General features: G+C 38.8%; 1 protein-coding gene across 1 annotated transcript in view; it reads right to left on the reverse strand.

Moving 5' to 3' along the window:
• Window positions 1–2201: 2201 nt before the first annotated feature.
• Window positions 2202–26730, reverse strand: part of CUNH4orf17 (chromosome unknown C4orf17 homolog) — a 60854-nt gene continuing 36325 nt past the window's right edge. The window contains exons 4-10 of the mRNA XM_070392324.1: window positions 22974–23180; window positions 20457–20521; window positions 12240–12380; window positions 7198–7279; window positions 5965–6157; window positions 4363–4406; window positions 2202–2966 (exon numbers count right to left, since the gene is read on the reverse strand). Of these exons, the coding sequence (XP_070248425.1) occupies window positions 2755–2966; window positions 4363–4406; window positions 5965–6157; window positions 7198–7279; window positions 12240–12380; window positions 20457–20521; window positions 22974–23180 (944 nt within the window). The 3' untranslated portion in view covers window positions 2202–2754. The remainder of the gene's footprint in view (window positions 2967–4362; window positions 4407–5964; window positions 6158–7197; window positions 7280–12239; window positions 12381–20456; window positions 20522–22973; window positions 23181–26730) is intronic.

A 26730-nucleotide genomic window follows, 5' to 3' on the forward strand; every position in this document is an offset into this window, starting at 1 on the left:
TCTGTAGGAAATGTCATTGGGATTTTGATAGGGATTGCATTTATTTTATAGATCTCTTTGGGTAGTATGGACACTAATTATATTCTTCCTCTTCTTATCCAATTTGTATGTCTTTTTTTTTTTTTTTTTCTTGTCTGATTGCTCTGGATAAAACTGTTAGTACTTTGTTGGATAGAAGCGGTGAGGGTGGGCATCTTTGCTTTGTTCTTGATCTTAGAGGATAAACTTTCAGTCTTTCCCTCATTGAATACAATATTAGCTCTGGTTTTTTCATGTATGGCTTTTTCCTTTAGGGTCATTTCCTTCTAGCCCTGGTTTATTGAGTATTTTTATCATAAAAAGGTGTTGAATTTTTTTTTTTTTTAAATATATTTTATTGATTTTTTACAGAGAGGAAGGGAGAGAGATAGATAGTTAGAAACATCGATAGGAGAGAAACATCGATCAGCTGCCTCCTGCACATCTCCCACTGGGGATGTGCCCGCAACCCAGGTACATGCCCTTGACCGGAATCGAACCTGGGACCTTTCAGTCCGCAGGCTGACGCTCTATCCACTGAGCCAAACCGGTTTCGGCAAGGTGTTGAATTTTATCAAATTCTTTTTCTGCATTGATTGAGATGATGGTGAGATTTTTGTTATTCATTTTGCTAATGTGGTATTACATTGATTTCCATATATTGACCCATCATTGCATCCAGGTATTAATCCCACCTTAAAAACTTATGCTAATAAATTTTATGGGGTATGGTCTTGATACATATCAGTAGTGCCTGGTGGTTAAGCACATAGATTCTAGCCACATTTTGAAACACTCACTAAACCCTTGTGTTAGAGAAAGTTAACTGTCCACCAAAATTCAATTTTCCTTTCCATAGACTGTAGTGTAGTACTGGAATATGATTGCTACTTAAGAATTTTGTCAGCCCCTTTCAGTTAGACTATTTCTTAATCATGGAATATGATTGGAATTGATGCTTGCCATTTGAAAGCCAAGACTTTCAGCAGATGTACTCTCATTGTGGAAAGCAGAAGGTCCCCCCAAAGATTCTAACTCCTGTGATGTTATATAATAAGGGTGTATTAAATTGCTAATTATCTGACCTTAAGATTATCTTGGATAACCTAGAAAACATCCAGGCCCAATGTAATCACAGGAAGAGGGGGGCAGAAGACTCAGTGTCAGAGTAATGTGGTCTGAAAAAGAATCCACCAGCCATTGTTGGCATTAAAGATAGAAGGGAGCCAGGAGCCAAGGAGTGTGGGTAGCTTCTAGAAGTTGGAAAGAAAACATATTTTCCCCTATGGCCTCCAGAAGGAATGTAGCCCTGCCAATCCTTTGACTTTAGCCCATTGAGACCCATTGCAGACCTCTGTCCCCAGAACTGTAAACTACGTTTGTGTTTGTTTAAGCCACGGAATTTGTGGTAATGTATTACAGCAGCTATAGGAAATTTATACTTTCTTCCACTCTCCTTTCTTTTGCCAGCAGGATGCAGTCGGTGAAACCGTAGGTGATGGTTGAGCCACAAGATGGAAGGATCCCAGACCTCTGGATCACCAATAAAGCAAAGTCATTTGCTGACTTAAAACACACACTTTGAACTCCTAGGTGAGATATAAACTTCTATTGTATTTGAAAGATGACACTTGTTACCACTGTATATCCCCTCCCAATGAGTAGAACTCTGTATTCCTCAGTTTTCTTATTTTTTTGAAAGAGAATAACAATAGTAGCTACCTCAAATAGTTATTGTGACAATTAAAAGTTAATATATCTAGCCCAGCTGGCATGGCTCAGTGGTTGAACATTGACCTATGAACCAGGAGGTCTCAGTTCGATTCCCAGTCAGGGCATATGCCTGGGTTGCAGGCTTGATTTCCAGTGTGGGGTGTGCAGGAGGCAACTGATCAGTGATTCTCTTTCATCATTGATGTTTCTATCTCTCCCTCTCCATTCCTCTCTGAAATCAATAAAAATATATATTTTTAAAAAGTTACTATATCTAAAGTATTTAGAATGATTCCTGACATACAGTAAATGCAATATAAATATTAAGATTACAAACACACATGAACTCATGTACAAACACACAATTTATAGTATCTCTTTTAAATATCAAGCAAACATTCTAAATAATAAAGTGGCTAATTGGTAGATATAATCCAGCAATACACTGATAGAATAATAACCATGGCCCAAGAGTGGTTTTATTTTAAGGAAAAATGCAAATGCTCAATAGTAGGAAATTTGTTAATATCATTCACAATTAGAAATGAGTGGGAACTAGTTTCTTTCTGGCTTATAAATTAAAGATAATTTTTATAGCTTTTCCTTTTTGGAAGGAGGTGAGCATTTTTTCATAATATCCCAACAACATTTTAACACTGTAGATTATAGAAATAAGCTCAGATGTTAAAATTCTGTTTGTGTCTCTGTCAGAGTTTTCAGCAGGTGTGGAATCATAACTGCTTAAATTTGATTATGGATGATTTTTCTAACATCAGGGCCCGATTGGAAATATGGTATATAAATAAACATTTTTTTTTTTACAAATGGTGTTAAAATTAACTACAAATAGAAATATTGTCTCCAGTAATATTTGTTTAGTAGCATTATATGCTGGTGCTTTGAGATTTACATGTGCCACCAGGTTAGAGGAGCTTTTGACTCCTTGATACCAAAATATTTAAAGAATAATAATTTGATGTTGTAACAAAGTGAAGCTCATGTGTATGAGAGAATTAGCCTAGTTTAGATTTTCGACCTTTGGTATGTTAAAGGAGAAAATGTTCTCTGGGGAGAGAGATTGTATTCTTGGTGTATACTCCTTGCTGACATTGGTTTTGTTGATATGCTCTCCTGAGTTTTAGGCCTGGGAGGAGAGTTTGATTTGCTGAAATATTCTGTAACTGGGATTGTCATCTTATTTCTTCTTATAAACATTGCAGGTTTGTGCTCAGCCTCTAAAATAGAAAAAAATCGAAATAAGATCATAATTGATACATGGGACACAGCTTCTGCCATGTTTTAGTAGCAAATAACATACAAAAAATCTATATGAAGTTTAGGTGAACCAAATACACTCCAAATTCATAAAATAATCTATTCTCATCTTTTGTATCATCTGCTCATCTTGAATGAGTTATTTGTTCTATTGCATGTAGGTATGTTCTTTGCTCTTAGAATTAAACATTACTTTGGTAAGAATAAATTAGGACTTTTGATGGGCATCATGGGACTAATGAGAAAAAGGAGAAGGATCTATTGTCTTGATAGATAAAAAATAGACACGTTTGTTAAAACAAGTTATTTACACTCATGAGACCTCTACAAGGCCTACATGGTCACATCCAAGGAAGAATAAGGATTTGGGGAGATGCTAAATATCAATACTAGACACAAAGGTGTATGATTTAGGGATTCTTATACAAAAGTTTTCCAAATATCTATACAGGGTAAAATAGATTTAGGACAATAGGTAAAACATAAAATTGAACAATAGAAACATCACTATCAGGATTTTGTAGTCCTGCGGTGAAGAGTTTTATAGAAGACAGATACAATAGACAATCCTTGGCATGTCAGAATAAGGGGATATTTTCTAACTTCTATTGCCTATTAGCAGATAGAGCCCCTTTTGGGTTGGTTAATTCCAACAGAACCCGCTAGCATCTAGAGTGACCTCCAGGAATTCTAATTAATTACCACGTCATTCTTGGTTTAAGGGGAACTTGTAGAAATAATAAGGCAGACTTTTGTTTGAGGCTATTAGACATAGTTTATAGCCATTGCTCTATAGTCATTGTTACTGTGCTTGTTTTAAGGCTAGGAGCTACCAATCCCACAGGGATATTTCAGTGGAGCTATTTTGGATCAATGTAGGTCTTTCCACAATTCTTGAGTTTTCGTGGTCCAAATCATAGGCTGTGGCTGGGCTTCTGGGAGGGACACAAAACTGCTCCTCTCTTTCATATACCAGCTATCTCATGGGGCATCTGCTGGCTGATTGCCATTTTACTGTTTTCTCTGGTTGATTTTGTGTCTAGTGAAAATCATTTGGCTCAGTGACAGTTAAGCTCTGAAGAACCAAAACTCTGAGATCATTGTCTTTTTGTTAAGTCAATCCAGGGCTCCTCCTGTCACCTAGAGTTCCCTTTGTCCTTCTGTCTGGCTTTTCAAAGAGTGTCTGTCCCTGAGGCACTTAACCTTTCAGTACAAATTTATGTCAAATGTATCTCTATGAGAAGTTCAGCAGATGCTGCCCCTTAGAGTAGCTGGAAGTTACTATTGTAGTTTACTAGCGAGATACTTACTGGTCTCCTTATAACAATTCAGTAATTATCACAAACTATACTTAACCTTTTGGTACCACCTTATTTTCTTCAGATCCTTGACTTGACACTCTAAATCAATTGGAGAAAAAGAAAATGAAATTCACAGATACAAATAAGTATTTTCTATAGGGTGCATTATCATTATATAAGCTAAGTAATGTTGTCTTAAATAGCCTATTCCAATTCTTTTTGTTTCAAAGTAGATAGTATTAAATGTATTTTCCAGTGAAAAATTCTTCTGACTTTGGGTAAATATCTAAACTAGTACATCATACTAAGGTAGAGAGACTGACCCTGACAACCTCCCAGTTTCTAATTTTTTTCTTTTAGTCCTCACCTGAGGATATTTTTTTTTATTGATGAGAGAGAGAGAGAGAGAGAGAGAGAGAGAGAGAGAGAGAAACATCTGTTAATCACTTGCCTCCCATATGTGATTGAATACCCTGACCAGGAGTTGAACCCACCAGTCTTCAGTGTCTGGGACAATGCTCTAACCATTTAGCAACACTGGTCAGGGCATGCCGATTTCTAATTTTATGAAACTTTAAGGTGGAGACAAATTGCAATGCTACAAAATTCTCCTCTGTCTTAATGCTTTTTAAAGTGACCTATTATGTGTTTTGAATATTTACTGTCTCTGAATTTAAGTTTTATTCAACTTTTAATTTTAAAGCAACTAGATTCTCTCTCCCAGCTTAAATAACATCTTACCGCATTCTTTCATTATGATGTTATACACAAAGATGCATTTTCTTTTGTCATTGAAATTATAAGATTTAGAAAGAATTTCAATTGAAATATTTCCCAATCCCCTTAATAGTTATTTTTCCCTCTGACAACCCCCAGGAGTATGTCAAAGATAATCAAGTGGAGCAATGTACTTTAACCTTCCATTGTTTATACAAAAAAGTGATGCCTCTATGATACGCATTTAACAAGCTATACAATAGCAATACAATTTAGATTTTCTTTATAGCTTTTATTTTTAAGTAAACTAAAAAATATACTATATTTTCTTAGATTTTGGGTGGATACTCTTCCCCTTAGAGCAAGTATGTCAAACTCGCGGCCCATGGGCCGCATGCCTCTTTTATTTGGCCTCTGTTAGCCTTTGAGTTTGACATGCTTGCCTTAGAGTAAAGAAAAGTTTGCTCAAAAAGAAAGGTTATTGGGTAAGGAAGACCTAACCTCTGCAAAAATGCTCTGAAAAATAGTATTTAGCCCTAGCTGGTTTGGCTCAATGGATAGTGCATCGGCCTGTGGACTGAAGGGTTCCAGATTTGATCAGGGCACATGCCTGGGTTGCAGGCTCGATCCCCAGTAGGGGGCGTGCAGGAGGCAGCCGACCAATGATTCTCTCTCATCATTGATGTTTCTATCTCTCTCTCTCACTCTCTCTCCCTTCCTCTCTAAAATCAATAAAATATATGTATTAACATTGGTATTTAGAGTGATTTTCATTACATTCATGAAAGTGAAAAAAACCCTACAAAACTAAATACACATTGTTGTCATTTCCTGGATAAAGAGGAGTCTTAAAAACTCAGCATGTTTCTAAATATTATGAAAAGAGAATTCGAAGTCTTCATGTACATATGCCCTCTACGTGGCCAGGGTGTCTAATTACCTGGCCAGTTGATGTCCTTCTCCAGGTCTGGGCAGCACTTTTGATTTCACAGGTGAATGTGAAGGAGATTTAACTTTGGTTAGCTTCTCAGTCACCGCCGCTGGTTCCGCGGAGACGCTTCTTCTCAGAGGGCGAGTCAACAAGTTTATCTCAGACAGCTCAGCATGAATCAAAGCTGAGACCCACTCTTTCTCTGATTTAACAAAAGGGGTGAGAGAGGCATGAAGGTTGTAATGATCACTGTCTAGACACACTGAACTACTTTTCTTACCCAGCACTCCCGTGTAAAGGCCGCTGATCTGTTTTCTGGGTGGGCCCCTATGTGGGAATCAACATTTCTGCAGAGAAGTTGGTTTACAACAACCTAGTTTTTGATAGTTTGTGGTACTGTAGTGCCCAGAGTAGTTAACTCCCTGAGGGATTGCCCATGAATGGCAGTGGAGTAGTTTTCAAATACTGAGTACAAAACTCAGCCTTACAGGCCACTGCCACATGAAAAAAGAAAAGAAAAGAAAAAGTGTACCTCTAAAAATAATAAGTACAATGTGATCTTACAGATGGATAGTTGAATCATAGTTATAAGCATGTCTAGAAAGAAATACTCTGTTCACTGAAATGATGTCTGTGATAGTTTTATTTATTATTATTGTTTTTCTTTTATTTTTTTCTGGCTCCTCCCCGGCCCCTAACAATAAGCACTTATTTCTTGTGTAATTTTTTGTTACATTCTTAAAAAGGAAATATAATAGAGAATAACTAGAGACTTCTTACCCCCAAATACTTCTCAATTGCCTGCCAAGTAGTCTTGAATTCCTGGGGAAAGGAACTATTTCCCAAATGCTCCCACTTAAAATATTACTCTGTTTTGGCACATTGGTATTTCCGAACTTTGATTAGTGCAATGGTTCTCAAATAGTTGTCCCCAGACCAGCATTATTGACATCATCTGGGGAGACTTGTTAGAAATGCAAATTCTCAGGTTTCACCAGCCTCAGATGTTTGGCCTCCGTCAGTCTGATGACCAGCTAGGTGTGAGGATAGCTGCTCTATGCTATTTATGGTTGTCCCATTAAGACTGGCATGTGTTTTCATGGAATAGGCCAAGAAGGGCCTAAAGGAGACTAGGAGATGGTTTAGGTGGGGAATTGGCAGAGCTGTTAGAATCTGGAACTTGGACGGCTATGCTACTGCCATCCATACCAAAGGGAGAAACAGGCTCTGTGTTAATCTCACCTTTTGAACTTGCGTGAAGCAGCCACTGTAGAACTTCGGCCAGAGAATCAGTATGTAAAATGTTACAGAGCTTTGCCAGAATCTGATACAGAATATTAGAATTACATGGTGAGCAAATAAATGGCACAAGTCTTATAAAGTTCCCTTTACTTTCTCCACAGTCTCATCCTCCCAGATGTCACTATGTACACAGTGTTCAATTAAATCAATTGGGATTTTAGCTTGGGAGCCAGCAGAATCTTTAAAGAAACAACACCTCCAATACTAGTAGTAATAGTTTAGGTTACAGGATGCGGCTTCCCTTGTTTTGTCTGTTCATTACCAACATCATCTGGAGGAGACATTTGTTTTTCTTCTTTTGGGGAATTGATCCTTTCCCTTTGCACCATGGGATTCTAATGGGGACCTTCCAGTCACAGCACTGTCCCCTTTGTACTGCCTGCTCCTCTCTACAGGGGTGAATCGAGCTGGATTCATCATTGTTCTTCAGTTCCCTGAATAGTGATTGGCCCAATGGGATAGGAATCTAATTCCCGTTTGTAAATCAGAATCCTTCTTTGAAAGTTTTTATCAGGAGGTAAGGGCTGAAGTGTGGATGATAGAGGAGATTAATATATGAAATAATGAATTCTAATAAAATGGACTATAATAAGTATTAAAGTGCAAAGTATTAAGCTCATGATATTTCCAGTTTGGCCCTAAACTCCATCTGCTATTAGAATTTAGACATACATATCTGAAATTCATGCCTCTCTCCTTAACTTCAGTCCTATGTAACCATCAGTCTACTAGATGTATCCACTTAAATGTACTATAGTTACTTTGCACAAAATATCTAAAACTAAATCTCCATCTTTCCCTCCCTAAAACCTGCACTGAACTCGCTGTTCCTCCTGGTTCCCCTGTCTCAGTGCACAGCACAAGCATATATGAATGTATGTCCAAGGCACAGCCTGGGATTCATCCTGGACAATGCCAAACAAGTTCAGTAAATTCTTCCTTCTAAACACTTCTCAGATATTTCCATTTCTCTCTATCGGCACAGCTTTGAAACCCAGTCTCACCCATCATCAATTCTTCCTGGAGATACTGCAGCATCTTTTTTCCTAGTTTCTCTGCCTGAAATATTTTTTTAAAATGCTATTAATTCAACAAATATTAGTGTCTGCCATTGATCTAGATACTGGAGATACAGAATTGAAATTAAAGGGCAGAAAAATCCACTGCCTTATATTGAACTTTGTTATATTATTAAGATTCTTGTCCTCAATAATGTCACATCCTGAAGACAGCAAATTAAATTTGCTCCTAATTTTACAATAAATCAATAGCTATGGCAAAAATAGGAAGAAGAACCCTTTGTACCCTCTGGGCCACTCCGCCTCTAATGGTATTTTCATCAATATGGTGATTGTGTATTACTCCCAGCTTCTTTAACTCATAGATTACTCATTGATCAACTTTGAAAGAATATAAGCATCCTTTTAGTGAGAGGAAGTGGACTATGCTCTCCCTTCTTTTCACTGAGTTTTGTTACGGAAGGTAGTAAATATATTGGCAGGTGAGTTTCATCTGTTGAAATTTGATTTTAGGATTTGGGAGTATAGGTCCATTGTAGCCCCTACTGTGGGGCTAGAATACCCTATTGGTTTTATGAGGTTTGACCTTTCTGGGGTCTCAACTGAATTCCTGGTGTGCTCAACAAGGTCTCTTCAATCTGGCAAGTCAGAAGTCCAGCTTCTCTAAGCAAAGTGCTGCCTCCCATCAGCCTCCTTCCGCCAGGTTTCAGAATCTCCTCCTCTGCAGGCGCAGCTTATACTGGACTAAAGACTCGTGCAACCCTGGGCAGAGTTTTGGAGCTCATTCTCTCCACAGACCCCTTTTCCTCAGGATCTTAATTTCCAGCTACTTCAGCATCCCCCAAACCTGACATCATTATCCTTTACTGTTAACATAGGTCCTTATCAGGATTATTCAATACCAACCCTTACAAGCATATCAAACTCATAGCCTGTGGGCCGCACGTGGCCCACAATGAATATTTTTGCAGCCTAGCCAATATAACGGTGAGCAGTTTTTTACAGTTATGAAAGGAAATAAGTCTCCTGTCAGATCCAGAATTACTGACATTCACCTTGGGTCAGTTTTGAAAGTAATCACGGCGAACAAGATTTCCCCCAAAGTAGGAAAGATAGTAGCAGAGAAGAAATTCCAAGTGTCAGGAAGAAAACATTAATTTTATCATTGCTCTTGTTCTTTTTTTATACTATACTTTTTTAAACAAACCTACATTTTTATGAAAATTGAAGCTTTTGTTTTGTTTTTGCGACCCACATAAACTTAAACCTTGTTTATTTGTTCCAAGTTAGCTTTTGAATTTGACATGCTTGCCTTACAACATGCCCTGTTAATTTGCAATTGCTACTACTGATACTTATTTTAAAATTCTGTCAGAGTTATCATTACAATATTTTGGCCCTTAATTCATTGTAGTGAGTATTACAGTGAGGTAAGGTGGAAGCTACCATGGGATCTAAAGAAGGGAAACATGGGAAACATAGGACCAAGCTTGTTTGGAAAATGCCAAGTCTTTCATTAGCTCTAAACCAAATGCTATGGGGGTTTTTGTTTGTTTTGTTTTGTTTTTAATTTTTATTGAATTGGAGTGCCATCCTATCTAATAAAAGAGAAACATGGTAATTAGCTGTACCTCCGCTACCCTTCCCATTGGCTAATCAGGGCAATATGCAAATTAACTGCCAGCCAAGATGGCAGCTGGCAGCCAGGCAGCTTGAAGCGAACATGAGGCTTGCTTGCTCCAGTGACGGAGGAAGCCAACGTTCCCTGCCTGCCGCTGCCGGCCTCTGAGCTTGCAGTTTGAAACATTGTTACAAATATAGAAGCTAAACAAAACCCCAGAAACCTGCTTTTAGCTAGCCGGGCCTTAGCCAGGAGGACCGCAACATTGTTTCTATTATAGAACCCAAACAAACCAGATACCTGCTTTCAGCAGCCGAGGCCTAAGAGCTGGAGCCAAGACTCAGAGCTAAAGCTGGCCCAGAATAAAAAAAAAAAAAGAAAAAAAGGAGCGGTTGGGAGCTTCAGTCACCCGCCAGCCTGAAAACAGCCCTCAGCCCCTCACCCAGACTGGCCAGGCACCCCAGTGGGACCCCCACTCTGATCCAGGACACCCTTCAGGGCAAACCAGCCGGCCCCCACCCGTGCACCAGGACTCTATCCTATATAGTAAAAGGGTAATATGCTTTCCAGCACCGGGATCAGCGGAGCCGCAAGGCCTCCCGCCACTGGGATCAGCGTGACAGGGGGCAGCACCCAAACCCCCTGATCGCCCTGTGGCTCTGTGTGTGGCAGGGGGCGGGGCCACAACCTCCCTATCCGCCCTGCTCTGTTCGTGACAGGGGAAGGCGCCCCAATACCCTGATCAGCCCTGCTCTGTGCCTTATATGGGGGAGCTCCCCAACCCCCTGATCGCCCTGTGGCTCTGTGTGTGACAGGGTGCGGCGCCCCAATCCCCTGATCAGCCCTGCTCTGTGGGTGATAGAGGGCGGCGCCCCAACCCCCCCCCCCCCCCCACGGGCCCTGCTCAGTGTGTGACGGGGTAGAGCCGTAACCTCCCCATCGGCCCTGCCCTGAGTGTGACAGGGTGCGGCGCCCCAACTCCCCTATCGGCCCTACTCTGTGAGTGACAGGGGGGAGCTCCCCAACCCCCTGATCGACCCTGCTCTGTGTGTGACAGGGTACAGAGCTCCAACCCCCCTGATGGGTCCTGCACTGTGAGTGACAGGGGGCAGTGCCCCAACCCCCTGATTGGCCCTGCTCTGTGCGTGACAGGGGGTGGCGCCGCAACCTCCCCATCGACCCTGCCTTGAGTGTGACAGGGGGCTCTGCCCCAACCCCCCAATCGGCCCTATCCTTAGCGTGACTGAGGGTGGCATTGCAACCTCCCGATCCGCCCTGCTCTGTGCATGACAGGGGGCGGCGCCCCAACTCCCCAATCAGCCCTGCTTTGAGCCCGACCAGGGGCTGCACCTAGGGATTGGGCCTGCCCTCTCCCACCTGGGAGCAGGCCTAAGCCAGCAGGTCGTTATCTCCCGAGGGGTCCCAGACTGCGAGAGGACACAGGCCGGGCTGAGGGCCAAACAATATTTGGCCCTTAATTCATTGTAGTGAGTCTTACAGTGAGGTAAGGTGGAAGCTACCATGGGATCTAAAGATGGGAAACATAGGACCAAGCTTATTTGGAAAATGCCAAGTCTTTCATTATGTCTAAACCAAATGCTATGGGGGTTTTTGTTTGTTTTGTTTTGTTTTTAATTTTGCACCCCAAAATTTTTGTGCACCGGGCCTCTAGTTCATTAATAAAACTATATAGGTTTCAAGTGTAAAATTCTAGAATACATCATTGTATATTGTATTGTGTGTTCACCCCCCAAAGTCAAGTCTCCTTTCGTCACCATTTGTTGCCCCTTTACCCTCTTCTACCCCCTTTTCCTCTGGTAATATCCATACTGTTGTGTATGAGGTTTTTAAAATCCTTCACCTTAAACCAGTGGTTCTCAACCTTCTGGCCCTTTAAATACAGTTCCTCATGTTGTGACCCAACCATAAAATTATTTCCGTTGCTACTTCATAACTGTAATGTTGCTAATGTTATGAATCATAATGTAAATATCTGATATGCAGAATGGTCTTAGGCAACCCCTGTGAAAGGGTCGTTTGACCGCCAAAGGGCTCGCAACCCACAGGTTGTGAACCACTGTAAACAAACAAAATAGGGACAGACTCATAGATACAGAAAACAAACTGACAGCTGTCAAACACTGTTTTCTTAAGAGTGATGGGATTCCAAGGAGAAGTAAGACTACAAGATAGCATTAGGCCTTGGATTTCAGGCTAAGTGGTTTTAAATCAATTCAGTTTTCCAAGGGGAACCCAATAGTTTTAAAGTTGCTAAGAGATGTGAATTATTCTTGTTTGTTCATGCTGTACCCAAGTTGGAGATTAAATAAACTTGCCCTTACTTTGATTTCCTGGTCCAGATAGTTTGGTATGCATATGGTACTCTCCTTGGCGTTAGTCTTGGTACTCAGCACCTCTGAAGAACAAGAGCCCGTAGTAGAGCATGCCTTGGGAGGTGAGGGTGGATTTTTTATCTCACTTTCCTAAATTAAAGATATAATAAATATGCATTTTCATCCACTTATATTTTGTTTAAAAATTAAATGTAAAACAAATCAGAAATATTGTAGCTAAATGAGAAACATACAAAAAAAGCAAAAAGGGGTTAGTTTTAACTTTCCCTTAAATATCTAATTTTCAAATATTTGCATTTGGAAACAGAACAAATAGTAATACATTATTCACTTTTTGTGAAACCATTTAAAACCCTTGGTTGAACATCAACATAGTAATTTTTAAATGTTTAATGTGTAAATTTTATTTATATTGCTATTTCAGATAAGGACAAACTCATGACACATAGTAAGATTTTCTGTGGAGTTGGGAGTATTTCTCTTTTATGATTGGAAAAGTTAGTCAAGAGGTTTTGTGGTGTGTCTGTGATAGTGTCAACTGCTGTCTCCTTACTCTGCTAAATGTCAGCTGAAAGCTGGAGGATTAGAGAAGAAAACTTAATTGTTTCCCTTGATTAGTTGGAAAAGGAAATAGAAAGTCTATTTTCTTGACTTGGGAGGTAAACTATACTGTTTGCCATAAAAAAAAAATAGAAAGAAAAGAAAAGAAAGGTTGTAAGAGCATAAAGTCCAAGCAGGTATGGATGTGTGTGCCTATTCCAATAAAGGCTTTTTAACCTTCAGAAGCAAATGATATACAAAGACACACAGACACTAGTGGCTGAATGTGTCAACAGCGGGGGACTATGATGACTGGGCTTGATTGAACAATGTTTAACTGTTGACGTTTAGTGAAATTAAGCTGTATTGTTTTAGATGCATTCTTTTGTTTAAGTTTCTTATGTAGACTTCTAGTTTTGGGGAATAGTAACCCTCCCACTAAGCATAACTACAAGGCAGGTTAAAATAAAACAACAATAACAAAAAAGCAATGTCAAGGAGTGAATTAAATAGAGATGAATAGGTAAAAAGTGAAAGGGAAGTGAGAAACTTGAAGCTAACCAGTGCAATATCCATTTTGCCCTTAACTCATTGACCTTGGAGAATGAGAACTTTCCTTTTGATCTAAAGGTCCTGAAAAATAGGACTTAAAGTTCAGGACCCAGACAGGAGCTACCCAAGGGCTATACTCTTAAAGTGAAGGTGACGTATAAACGTAACAGTCCTTGAAGAAATATAGTCAGAGATCAAGGTTTAAAGAGATCAAGGTTTAAACATGGTTTAAATTGATTTAGGCTTACAGAGTCTTTGGGTTCCTATAGAAACAAACACAAATTCTCTCCCAAAGAAAATTCGTTTACCATGGGCTTCAGATTCCTACACATAATTTTTCATACATAATATCCAGCAATTGAGCTGTGACTCAAGAAGAAATATAATGCAAATTAGAAAAAATTTTAACTACTGAGAATGTTACATAGCACAATTATGAAAGTAGCTAAAGCAATCCTCAGAGGGAAATTTACAGCTTTAAAATATATACATTAGAAAGATAAAAGAAACTAGACAAGGAACAATAAGTATGTAAATAGAAAGAGAAAAAATATAGTAGTAAACAACAAACTAGAAAAGAAATATATAATATAGAGGATAAAAAACACAAACGTTTATTCTTTGATATAGTAATAAAATTGATAAACTGTTGAAACTTACCAAGAAAAAGACACAAATTAATAAAACTGATATGTAAAAGAGTACATATAACATATCCTGCAGATATTTTAAAAAGAATATGAGGATATTATGTATAACATTGTTGATAAATTTGAATGTTTATATGAAATGAATAATTTTTAGAAAAAGAATATATTACTAAAACCAATTCAAGAAGAAATAGAAAACCTGAACAATTCTATAACAAAATAAATTTCAAATCAAATAATATTATCAGGATTGAAGACAGTAATTTAGTAATGATTAAAGGTTTATTTTATCAAGAGGACATAAAAAACCTAAATAGTTATATTCCTAATAAAAAAAAAGGTTCATATGACCTGTTTAAAAAAATGATAGGAGTGAAAAAAAAAGAAGTCCACAATTATAGTCAGAGATTTCAACACCTCTCTCAATAATTGATAGAAAAAGTAGACAGCAAATCAATAAGGCCATTGAAGACTTGAATGAGAATATCAACCAATTTGACCTAATTGATATTTATGTTATATTATACCCAACAACAGCAGAAGAGTGAACATTCCTTTTCATGGACACCTAGAACATATATCAAGATCAACCATATTCTGGGACATATAACAAATCTCAATTAATTTAAAAACTTTCAGAGTATTCTGGACAAAGAGCAATTAGCTGGTGTAGACATTCATGTCCCTGTAAAGGTTGTTGGTCACATTGCCCAAAATTATTGCAATCAGCCAGTTCTTCTCTAAAGTCCGGTGACCTATTAACAGAAATATGTGAATGAGGCCTACAAGAAGGAGAGCAAAGACATCCTAACACAATATGACTAGACCCTGCTGTCAGCTGATCCCCATCACTGTGAATTTGAAAAGCTCAGGAGCCCTGGTGCTCACTGCCAGAAATCATTCTGATAAGCCCACCATGGGGATCAGGCTTCATCTTTATTTATAATAAGCAATGGTGGTGGAATTTAAGGTTTCAAAAAAAGTATATTCTCTGGCCACAATGGAATTAAACTAGAAATCAAGCACATTAAGGTATCTTAACAATTCCTGAATGTTTGGAAATTAAATAACAATTTTAAGTAACTCATGGGTAAAAAAGGAAATTAGGAAGTATCTTGAACAGTATGAAAAGGAAAATTCAAAATAATAAAGTTTTAGGCATATCACCAAGGCAATATTTATAGAAAAATTGTAATAATACATGATTATATTAGAAAGAAAAAAGTCTCAAGTCAATGACCTAAACCTTCATATTATATAGATACAAGCCAAAATCAATTAAATGAAAAGCTAAGTCTTTAAGAAGATCAATAAAACTCATAAACCTCTGGCTACATACATCAAGAAGAAAAAAATCATATAATCATTAAAAGGATATTATATGAATGACTTTATATCAAAAAATACAACTTAGATGAAAATGTACAAATTTCTTAAAAAATGTAATCTATCAAAACTCACTAAAGAAAAAATAGATGACCTGAGTAGCCTATATCTATGAAAATAAGAAAATAAATTTGTAGTTAAAAAATCTTTACTCAAAGAAAAGTCCAGCCCTGATGGCATCACTGAAGATTTCTTCTAAACATTTAAGTAAAAAAATAATACCAATTCTACATAAAATCTCCCAGAATATTAAAGAAGAGTTCCCAACTTATTCTATGAAGGCATTATTATGCTGATACCAAAAGCAGTAGAAGACATTACAGATAAACTGCAAGCAAATATTCCTTATGACCATGGACATAAGAATTATAAATGATATATTATAAAATTATATAGAAAGGATAACACTGAGGAACCAAGATGCCGGCATAGGTAAACGCCTGTACTTGCTGCCTCCCACAACCACATCAAAATTACAACTAATAGGTGGAATCTCAATACCAGATATCAAGCTGTATTACAAAGCCACTGTTCTTAAAACAGCATGGTACTGGCACAAGAACAGACATATAGATCAATGGAATAGAATAGAGAACCCAGAAATCGACCCAAACCACTATGCCCAATTAATATTTGACAAAGGAGGCAAGAGCATACAATGGAGTCAAGACAGTCTCTTCAATAAATGGTGTTGGGAAAACTGGACAGATACATGCAAAAAGATGAAACTAGACCACCAACTCACACCATACACAAAAATAAACTCAAAATGGATAAAAGACTTAAACGTAATACGGGAAACCATAAAAATACTAGAGGAATCCACAGGCAGCGAAATCGCAAACATATGCCGAAGGAATTTCTTCTCTGATACTGCTCCTAGGGCAATGGAAACTAAAGAGAAAATAAACAAATGGGACTACATCAAAATAAAAAGCTTTGCACAGCAAAGGAAACCATCAACAAAACAACAAGAAGGCCCACTACATAGGAGAACATATTTGCCAATGATATCACCGATAAGGGTTTAATCTCCAACATTTATAGGGAACTAATGCAATTTAACAATAGGAAGATAAACAATCCAATCAAAAAATGGGCAACGGACCTAGATAGACACTTTTTGAAAGAGGACATACAGAAGGCCGAAAGACATGAAAACATGCTCAAAGTCACTAATTATACGAGAGATGCAAATCAAAACAACAATGCGGTATCATCTCACACCTGTCAGAATGGCTATCATCAACAAATCAACAAACAACAAGTGTTGGAGAGGATGTGGAGAAAAAGGAACCCTTCTGCACTGCTGGTGGGAATGCAGACTGGTGCAGCCACTGTGGAAAACAGTATGGAGTTTCCTCAAAAAACTAAAAATAGAATTCCCATTTGATCCAGTGATCCCACTTCTAGGAATATATCCCAAGAAACCGGAAACACCAATCAGAAAGGATATATGCACCCCTATGTTCATAGCAGCACAATTCACCATAGCTAAGATTTGGAAACAGCCTAAGTGCCCATCAGCAGATGAGTGGATTAAAAACCAGTGGAACATCTACACAATGGAATACTACGCTGCAGTAAAAAAGAAGGAACTCTTACCATTTGCAACAGCCTGGATGGAACTGGAGAGCATTATGCTAAGTGAAATTAGCCAGTCTGAGAAAGATAAATACCACATGATCTCACTCATTTGTGGAATATAGAGAACTACATAGACTGATGAACAGGGACAGATCCAAAGACAGAGAAACAGCGCTCAGACTATCAATCCCCAGAGGGAAAGTAGGGGAGGGTGGGGGTAAGGGGAAGAGATCAACCAAAGGACTTGTATGCATGCATATAAGCCAAACCAATGGACATGGACAACAGGGGGATGAGAACATGAGTGGGGGGCGGGGGGTTTGGGGTTAATGGGGGATGAGCACACATTTGTAATACCTTAACCAACAAAGAAATTAAAAATAAATAAATAAATTACAACTAAAATACAGAACAACTATCATCCAGAACCACAGGAAAGCTGGCTGAGTGGAAGAACTACAACTAGAGAGGCAAAGAACATTGAGACTGGTAGGAGGTGCGGAGGTGCAGAATGGACTAGTCTGGCACACTAGTGTGCTGCTTTTTTAATCGGGAGGGAGATCACCTCTTTGGAGGTCACCTGGATGAGCAAGGAGTCCCAGCCCCACTCCAGACCCCCAGCCCAGGGTCCCAGATCTGGGGAAAGAAGTCCCTGGCACTGCGAACTGAATTTACAAGCTCCCGCTTGCTCTGTTACCCAGTGCTGGGTGAGGGTCTGGGGGACCCAGACACATATGGGGAAAAACTGGACTATCTGTCATGAGGGCAAGAATGCGGGGGTGGCTTTCTTTCAGACGGAGGTGCTTGCAGCAGTCATTGTTCCCATGCTGAGATCTATCCAGTGCAGCCATTTCTGTTTGCTCTGCCCTGGAGATTTCCTGAAATCCCACCCCATCCAATTTACAACCCCACCAAGCTGTGCACAGTGGCTTTTGCATATGAATGGCCTGTCTTTTCTCAGCCTAAAACCTGTCAAACAAGCTGCAGCTGGGTCAGGGAGCCCCAAAACTATCAATTAAAGGCCCAACGCTGGCACCAGCACCAGCCTGCCTTGCTTCACAGCTGGGCCTTGCATGGACACTTCCAAACCCAATACAAAGAGGAGGAATGTGCAGATCTCTCTGTAGCTCCTGCTGGGTGGCCACAGGCAGTGGCTGACTTTGCACCTCCTTGGAGATCCAAGAGCCAGTGTACCCAATGATCAGTGTGAGACCATACCAGATTACAATTCTTCACATCCATAGTGACACACTCATAGGGCAGACTCAGGGAGCACCAAAGCCCCACTGAAGCAAGTCCTGCCCCATAAGGGTGTCTCCTGCACAGCAGCTCTCCCGCTGTAGTCGCAGCTGGTCCCCACAGCCAATTGGCCTGGAGGTCAATTTCTCTAAGCAATCAAGGCTCAACTACAAGACTGTGCACACAGCCCACAAAGGGGTGCACCAAGAGTGTCCACCTCAAGTGAATGGGGAGGCTGAGCCGCTGGGCCCTATAGGACACCTACTACAAAAGGCCATTCTATCAACTCAATGAGACATAGCAGCTCTACCCAATACATGGAACCAAACACAGGGAAGCAGCCAAAATATGGAGACAAAGAAATATGCCACAAATGAAAGAAATGGAAGAACACAAACTACTGGATGTAGAGTTCAAAACCACAGTTATAAAGTTACTCAAGAATCATCTAGAAACCTCTGAGGAACTTAGTGAGACTTTCAAGGATCTTAGTGAGAATGTCTCCCCCCACCCCACCCCCCCCCCCCCACAAAAAAAAAGGAAAAGGGCCAGTCAGAAGTTAAGCATACACTGACTGAAATAAAGAATAATATACAGGGATTCAACAGCAGACTAGAGGATCCCAAGAATCAAGTCAATGATTTGAAATACAAGAAAGCAAAAACCACCCCACCAGAAGAGCAAAAAGAAAAAAGAATCCAAAAATATGAAGATAGTGTAAGAAGCCTCTGGGACAACTTCAAGCTTACCAACATCTGAATTATGGGGGTGCCAGAAGAAGAAAGAGAGCAAGATATTGAAAACCTATTTGAAGAAATAATGACAGAAAACTTCCCCCACCTGGTGAAAGAAATAGACTTACAGATCCAGGAAGCACAGAGAACCCCAAACAAAAGGAATCCAAAGAGGACCACACCAAGACACATCATAATTAAAATGCCAAGAGCAAAAGACAAAGAGAGAATCTTAAAAGCAGCAAGAAAAAAACAGTCAGTTACCTACAAGGGAATACCCATATGATTGTCAGCTGATTTCTCAACAAAAACTATGAAGGCCAGAGGGAGTGGCAAGAAATATTCAAAGTGATGAATACCAAGAACCTACAACCAAGATTACTCTATCCAGCAAAGCTATCATTTAAAATTGAAGGTCAGATAAAGAGCTTCACAGACAAAAAAAGCTAAAGGAGTTCATCACCACCAAACCAGTATTATATGAAATGCTGAAAAGAAGAAGAAGAAGAAAGAGGAGGAGGAGGAGGAGGAGGAGGAGGAGGAGAAAGAGGAAGAAGAAAGATGAAGAGGAAGAAGAAAAATAAGAAGGTAAAGATAGAAAATTATGAACAATAAAGTGACAACAAATACATATCTATCAACAAGTGAATCTAAAAATCAAATGAATAATAAATCTGATGAACAGAATAAACTGGTGAATGGAATAGAATCAGGGGCATGGAAATGGAACAAACTGACAATTCTCAGAGGGAAGGAGATATAGGGGGAAGAGATTAGACAAAAATCTTATATGCATGTATGCAGTACCAATGGACACAGACAACAGGGTGGCAAGGGCCTGGGGTGAGGTGGGAACTGGGTGAAGGGGAGCTATGGGGTGGGGAAGAGGGACATCTGTAATAATCTCAACAATAAAGATTAAAAACAGCATATTATGCTTTGATTGGTTGAACGGCCGACCGGACCACTGGACACTTAGCATATTAGGCTTTTATTATATAGGATGACAACTTGGATGAATCTTAAAATAATTATGTTGAATTAAAGAAACCAGATTAAAAAAAGAAACCTCAATATAATTTCATTTATATAAAATCCTAAAAATTGCATGCTAAATCTTTAGTGTTTGCCCATGGGAGGACCGGGGTCATGAGAAAACTTTGATTGTTATGGAGGCTTCCATGGTGTGTTTATATATTTATCAAAAATCATCAAATTGTGTACTTTAAGTATAAGATGAGGCAAAAGTAGGTTTACAACTGTGAGTACACAGTTTATTCTTGTATGATTATTTATTAATAATATTATTTATTGTATTGTTTTCCATAAAAAAACTGTAAACCTACTTCTGCCTCACCCTCTGTGTGCATTTTACATCATGTTAATTATGCTTAAATAAAGCTGTAAAAAATATTGTGAAACATGGTATCTTTTCAGAAAAGTACATGAAGAAGAAAGAGGAGAGGGAATGATAAAAGTAAAACTAAATAGGTAGTTGTAAATAGTTGTTTCTTTACCTTTTTAATTACTAAGGGATTCTCACTGGAAGTTTTGAAGCACTCCTTGATTTTCCTACAGGGCTCTGAAATGATATTGAGGGAAAATATACTTAGATCAATCTGAAAAAAAACTGTCCTATCACATACCATATATGTCAGTTGCTGAAATAGATGGAAGTATCTCTAAAGTTCAGTTAAGATCAACCCCTGGATCTGTTTATAAATATTAAAAAAAATTCACAGGTAGAATTATACTACAATAACATAATAAAAGCATATCTATATTATAAAATGAATTCTATAGCCAGGAAGAGGATATAAAGAAACATTGCAAGAGCTTTCTTGACCTGGGTAAACTGTTTTTGAAAGTACATATTTCAGTGTAAAATAATTTTTTCTCTGGTTCCTGTTCATGTAACTGTCACTTTCTCTAATTACAGAGATTGTATGTGTGCTGTTTGCTCTGTAGACAGAAAGCGAAGATGTACGCTGAGTTAAAATTAGATTCTTTATTTGATTTCTTGTTTCATCAGTCTCTCAACCCTACCCATTCCATATAGTCACCTAACTAAATCCCCCTAAATTACCCTAACGCTACTTAAACATTTGCTTAATTTTCCCTTGCATTAATTAAAGATATATCCTGTTTATGTGATGCTATCTTGTTTACTAAACCCATAGTAAATACAGCAATTCTTTTAAAGGTGAAAAAAAATTGTGTATATACCCACTAGTAACTGAATTCATTACTTAGAGTATGGAAAACAAAGTCATGGGTGTGAATCTATTAAGAGAACTCTTGTGGGAAACAGAAACCACTCTAGTTATTCTAAGCAAAAATAATACAGGGAATTGGTTGTTTCTAATATCATTGGAAGGGCTGGATCAGTGAACTCTGGTCTCAACCCTTCATAAATCATTTCAAAAACAACATCGTGGACCTAGCTTACCAAGGAAGCACAGCCTTATCACAGGTAGAAGGGAGGGAAGTCAGGAGGTCATGGCCACTTCAGTGGCTATCACCACATCCATGAGGCTAAAGATTAGGCACTGGATCACTGCTACAATCCAAAAGCTATCTTATTGGCTGATTTTGCCTTTTTGACGCCTATAAATTCAGAATCAAAAAACAAAAATATCTTTGTCTCCAGTCATACTTGATAGCAGACATAAACCAAAAAGATGACCTCAGCCGGACATCTGTGATATAAATTTTGCCAGATGGCAATACCTAATTCCCATCATAGGACTCCTACAATATAATTTTTAAATTCCTACACTTACAGCATAAGAAGGGACACTATAGGAAGGTGGAATAAGTAGGCTTTGATTCTTCATTGCTGGTGGGAAGGTGGGAAGGTGGGAAGAGAAACTCCTAAATAAAAGATGAAATAATAAGCATGCAGACCTTAGAATGGAATCATATAGTAAATACCCTGTTAGTGATCCCTCTTATTATCTTTTGAAAGGTGTATATTTTACCATATTATACCAAAATAATTTTCATGTGCCCCCAAATTTTAGTAATACAGGGCAGGAGAAAGAGAACAGGATATAATTTCTACTATCCAGAATTCCTTCTATTTTATCTTGATCTTTAGATTTTGCCATATGTGCCTTTCTTTTATTAGTTTAAGGTGTACAACATAATGATCTCATAGCAAAATGATTATCACAATACATTTAGTTAATATCCATCACTTCACATAGTTACATTTTTTTCTTGTGATGAGAAATTTAAAGAGCTTTTAACTTTCAAATATGCAATACAGTATTATTAACTATAATCATTATGCTGTACTTTTTAAAATGTATTTTGGTTTATTTCAGAGAGGAAGGGAGGGGGAGAGATATAGCATGGTGGGAGAGAATCATTGAATGGCTGCCACCCCCATGCTCCCTACTGGGTATAGAGTTCACAAACTGGGCATGTGCCTGATTGGGAATTGAACCGTGACCTCCTGGTTCATGGGTCGATGCTCAACCACTGAACCACATTATGCTATACTTTTGATTAATCTTGCCTCATTTCAATTCAATAAACATTAATTCATTGAATTGTTTATGAAAGACCAGGCACTGTGCTGGAAGCTGGGGAGATGTCAAGAATGGCAAGAACACAGACTTTGCCATTCAGTGGGGAAGATGTAAACATGAAATTCCTTGCCTATTGCATTTCCCCAACTCACTTTTTGTCTGAAGTAGTTTCCCCATCTATGCTGGCTAAAGATTCATTTTTGGTATCTCTTAACTAATTTGGAGGAACTAGAGATTAGAACCACACAAATATGTCTTGGATACAATGAATAATTATTATAATATTTATTAACATTTTTGAACTACTGAATTGAAATTAGAGGGGTAAAACACTTTTATAATGAATAACCTATTTCACAGTGAGAAGAGTTCATGGCTGTTTAAAAATCACTGCAGCTATATTAGCAATCATATAGATTTCCATCCACTCACCCCCATCATTCCCTGATAGTTTGCAGGAGGCCTCAGGAAAGATTTCATCAGTTGAGTGGGACTCACCAGAATGAGGCCGTGGGGGATGTACATTGGCACTTTTTGGGGCTGGTGAGACTCCTCTGACTGGGCTGTCCAGGGCTGCAGTGCTGGGTGGGTGACTGCATTTGGCAAATGGTATATTGTCCGTCGTCTCTAAGTGGTTGAACTGGTCAACATCCCATAATGAGTTCTCATCATCCTTCACAGTACAGATAGGAATGTTATTCAAGCCTAAATAGTAAGGACAAGAAGACCAAACCACCAATTAGATTTGGGGCAGGTTTTTTTTGAGTGATCAGTAATATCCCACCCAATTAGATGTTCTTAAATGTGCATAAGTTGTATGAACCACTGTGAGTCTTTGAAAATCAGTGTAGCAAATTATATTTGCAATACATGCTTCCTTGAAATAGCCTGCCATCTTGTTAGCCTGAGAACCAGATCCACATCTTTCATCTTGATCTGAGTCAAGTGGGGTAGGTCTCCCTCTATTCCAGACAGACCTCTCATTTCCCAAGTTTTGATAATGACTAGGAGAGATTATGTTAGCCCTCTTCATGAACACCAGATTGAGATTTTTTGAAAGCATCTAGAATGCCTCAATGTAGAAAGGCATCCTAAAAGACATACACTGGCTCTTCTTTTGTACTGGCAGATGGTAAAAGCTGTTGGAGTTAGGAATAGGAGGCAGGGTAAGGTAGATTGTGAGGGAAGGAAGGAAGGTGAATGTGATACAAAACCTCCTTTCTCATGTCAGAGTTCTGGGTTCATTCCCTCTGCTGTAATAGCTATTTGCTTTTGGCTCAATTATTGATTTATAGACAGGCTGTCTTTTCAGTACAATACTATGTCATGTATGTCGAATTGGACAGCTTAGGGAATGGGGACATGCAGGGCATTGCTCTATGTTAATCGGTGAATTATAAGAGGTGGTGGTAGATGGTTGCTTTGTTTCACAGGAAGGGTCTCGATAGTGGTTTCATATTTGCCATTCTTCTGAATTTCCCTCTGGTACAATAGGTCCACACCATTCTTATCTGCTAAAATGACATCGAAAAGGTCTTTGCTGACAATGCAGCCCATTACACTCTATCTCCCTTTGCTCTTTTATTTTTCCCATAGCATTTGTCACCTGTCGTATCTGTTTGCACATTATTAGGCTGAGCTGCCCCAGAATAGAAACTATGTGAAGCATGGATTTTTGTTTCATTTTCTGCCCTATTTCCATTATCTAGAATGGTGCCTGGCACAAAGTAGGTGCTTTACGATTATTTGTTAATAATGAATAGATAACATAGCCAAATGCAAAGCTTTGATTTAAGCTAATACTTTGAACTTTACTTATAGTAACTTGTTCCAAATAGAAGTGAGAATACAATTTTCGAAGGTAGCATTACTTCTTATCATTTTAGTTTAAACACCTGGGTTTAGTGATTGATCCAGATGCATAGTGAAAAATTGTTTATCAAATGAAGCATATAACATTAACAAAGAGACAATTAATGTAAAATATCCTATTTTCTGTCTACCTCCTTTAATTATAAAAGATGTGTGTGTGTGTGTGTGTGTGCCTTTACCCCCTCCATCCCTACCTTTTTTCAACTTTGTTTTTCTTGTTCATTCATACATTTTTTTTTCATTTTTATAAAGAACTTAGATTCCATCTTTCTAACCAAGAGTTAGGAAAGGAGTTAGGAATAGGAGGCAGGGTAAGGTAGGGTAAGGTAGATTGTGAGGGAAGGAAGGAATCAAAATGTGTAAAGTGTCAAATGGACTGTCATTAAAGTGGTGTCAGAGTCAAATGGGACAATATTAAATGATTTAAAGCTAGTCACAGAAATATGAAATTCAATCCAGCAGTGAAGGAGGTTAGCAACAATTTTGGTGGGAGTTTCATTTACTTCCTTGAATATACAGGAGAATTAGGTAGTGGAATCTTGGGCTCAAGAAAGATCAGCTGCCCCTTGAGAGAGTCAAGTTTCTGTACCACCCTATTTTCTTTTAGAGGCATTGTCTTGGATCACGTTTCCTGGAAATAGAAGCTGGGATGGAGAGTTGTGTGAAGAAAATTTATTGGGGAGTGTTCTTGGGAACAACATGTATAAGGAGGCCAGTGAAGCAGGATTGGGCAAAAGTTGAACTGCAATACAGATACCATAGAGGCCTCAGTCAGTTCCACAAGGAGCAGTGGATGGCTCTGGGGAGGTGCCTCAACTCAAGGCAAGGGGGTCAGGCCTTTCTAACTCGCATCAACCTCTCATTGGTCAAACTCCCATTGTGCATGAGGGCTCCCTTGAGCTGTGAGCAATTCCCAGAGAGGGGCTCAGTATAAGCCATCAGTTGTTGACACACCTGGCAGGTGGGTAGCTGGGTGCCTTGGTCCTGAAGCCATGACCTAGGTAGGTGGTTGGTGCACTATAGCATGTACTACAGTAACTGTTGAAGCTTGTAACTAAATACAGGGTGTCCCAAAAAATGTATACATACTTTAACAGCTGATCGCTCAATTTTGAAAACGAATTGCCTTTATAATTATTCAGAGTGTGTGTATACATTTTGGGAGGACAACCTATATTTTTATTTGATTAGTATCAAATATCTTCCACTAAACTGTGAGCTCCTTGAAAATAGGAGGTGTGTTTGTTTTGCTCACCACCATTTCAGTTTCTCAAGGAGTGGCTGCCACATGGAGGTGCTAAATTCTTGTTGAAGGAAAGGAGGGAGTTTTAATAACACCCAAATATTTTGTAGAGCCACTGACATATTTTAAACATAATTTAGAGCTACCTCAGCCATCCAGTAGTTGTGTATCCTAGAGCAAGTGATTTCATTAAAAAATCATTTGTGCAGCTGTATAGTACAAGTAGAAGTGCAGCAAGCCTCATCTGAGGTTGGGAGATCAGTTAAAAGACCAGCTCCCTCATCCAAGTAAGAAGGTATGAGGGGGATGGGCCAGGGCAGAGAGCAGCACAGAGAAAATTAAGACAGAACTTGAGGGTAGAGCAAGAGGAAAGCCCAGATGAGAAGCACAGAATTCCTAAAGGAGATTAGGAAAGTGAAGGCCAAGGGAAAGCAAACACATGTTAAAATAAAGAAGTCATAAACGTCCTAGGAATCTATTGTCTTGGCAAAAACTGAGGACAAGATCTTTAGCAACCCACATGAGAAAAACATTGCATTTAAATCGCAACTTCCTTCTTCTATGAAGGCAAATACTACTAAGTATTTAACTGAATATAATTTTTTTCTGGTTTTAAATGCTTTAAAGTACTGGATATATCCCCCTCCCCCTTTTTTACATTCTTCCTTGAATTATCATGTCTATACCGCAATATAAAACTGCTGGCAAGGGACTGACATTTATGTCTTCAAATCCCCTACAATGTCTACCACAAAGCCTTGCTCATAATCATATATGTTCACAGAAATATATGTTCAACTGAATAAAAAATTTTCTTTGGAAATCTTTTGAGGCTATATCTGCTAATTCTAGAAATCATAACTGGAATTGAAATGAAAGAGAAGAGCAGTCAGTTCAATTTCAAAGAGCAAAATTTGAGGTGCCCATGAAGCATCCAGTGTCTCACATGTAGGTCAAGTGGACAGTTAAATATAAAGGTCTAGATCTAGAAACCAAGATGGCGGCATAGGTTAACGCTGGAGTTTGCTGCCTCGAACAACCACTTCAAAAATACAACTAAAAGACGGAATGGACATCATCCAGAACCACAGGAAGGCTGGCTGAGTGGAAGTTCTACAACTAGGAGGAAAGAGAATAGCA

This window comes from Myotis yumanensis, unplaced genomic scaffold (assembly GCF_028538775.1).
Source record: "Myotis yumanensis isolate MYYU_CA2020_CCGP unplaced genomic scaffold, mMyoYum1.0.hap1 SCAF_1, whole genome shotgun sequence".
Classification (NCBI taxonomy): Eukaryota; Metazoa; Chordata; class Mammalia; order Chiroptera; family Vespertilionidae; genus Myotis; species Myotis yumanensis.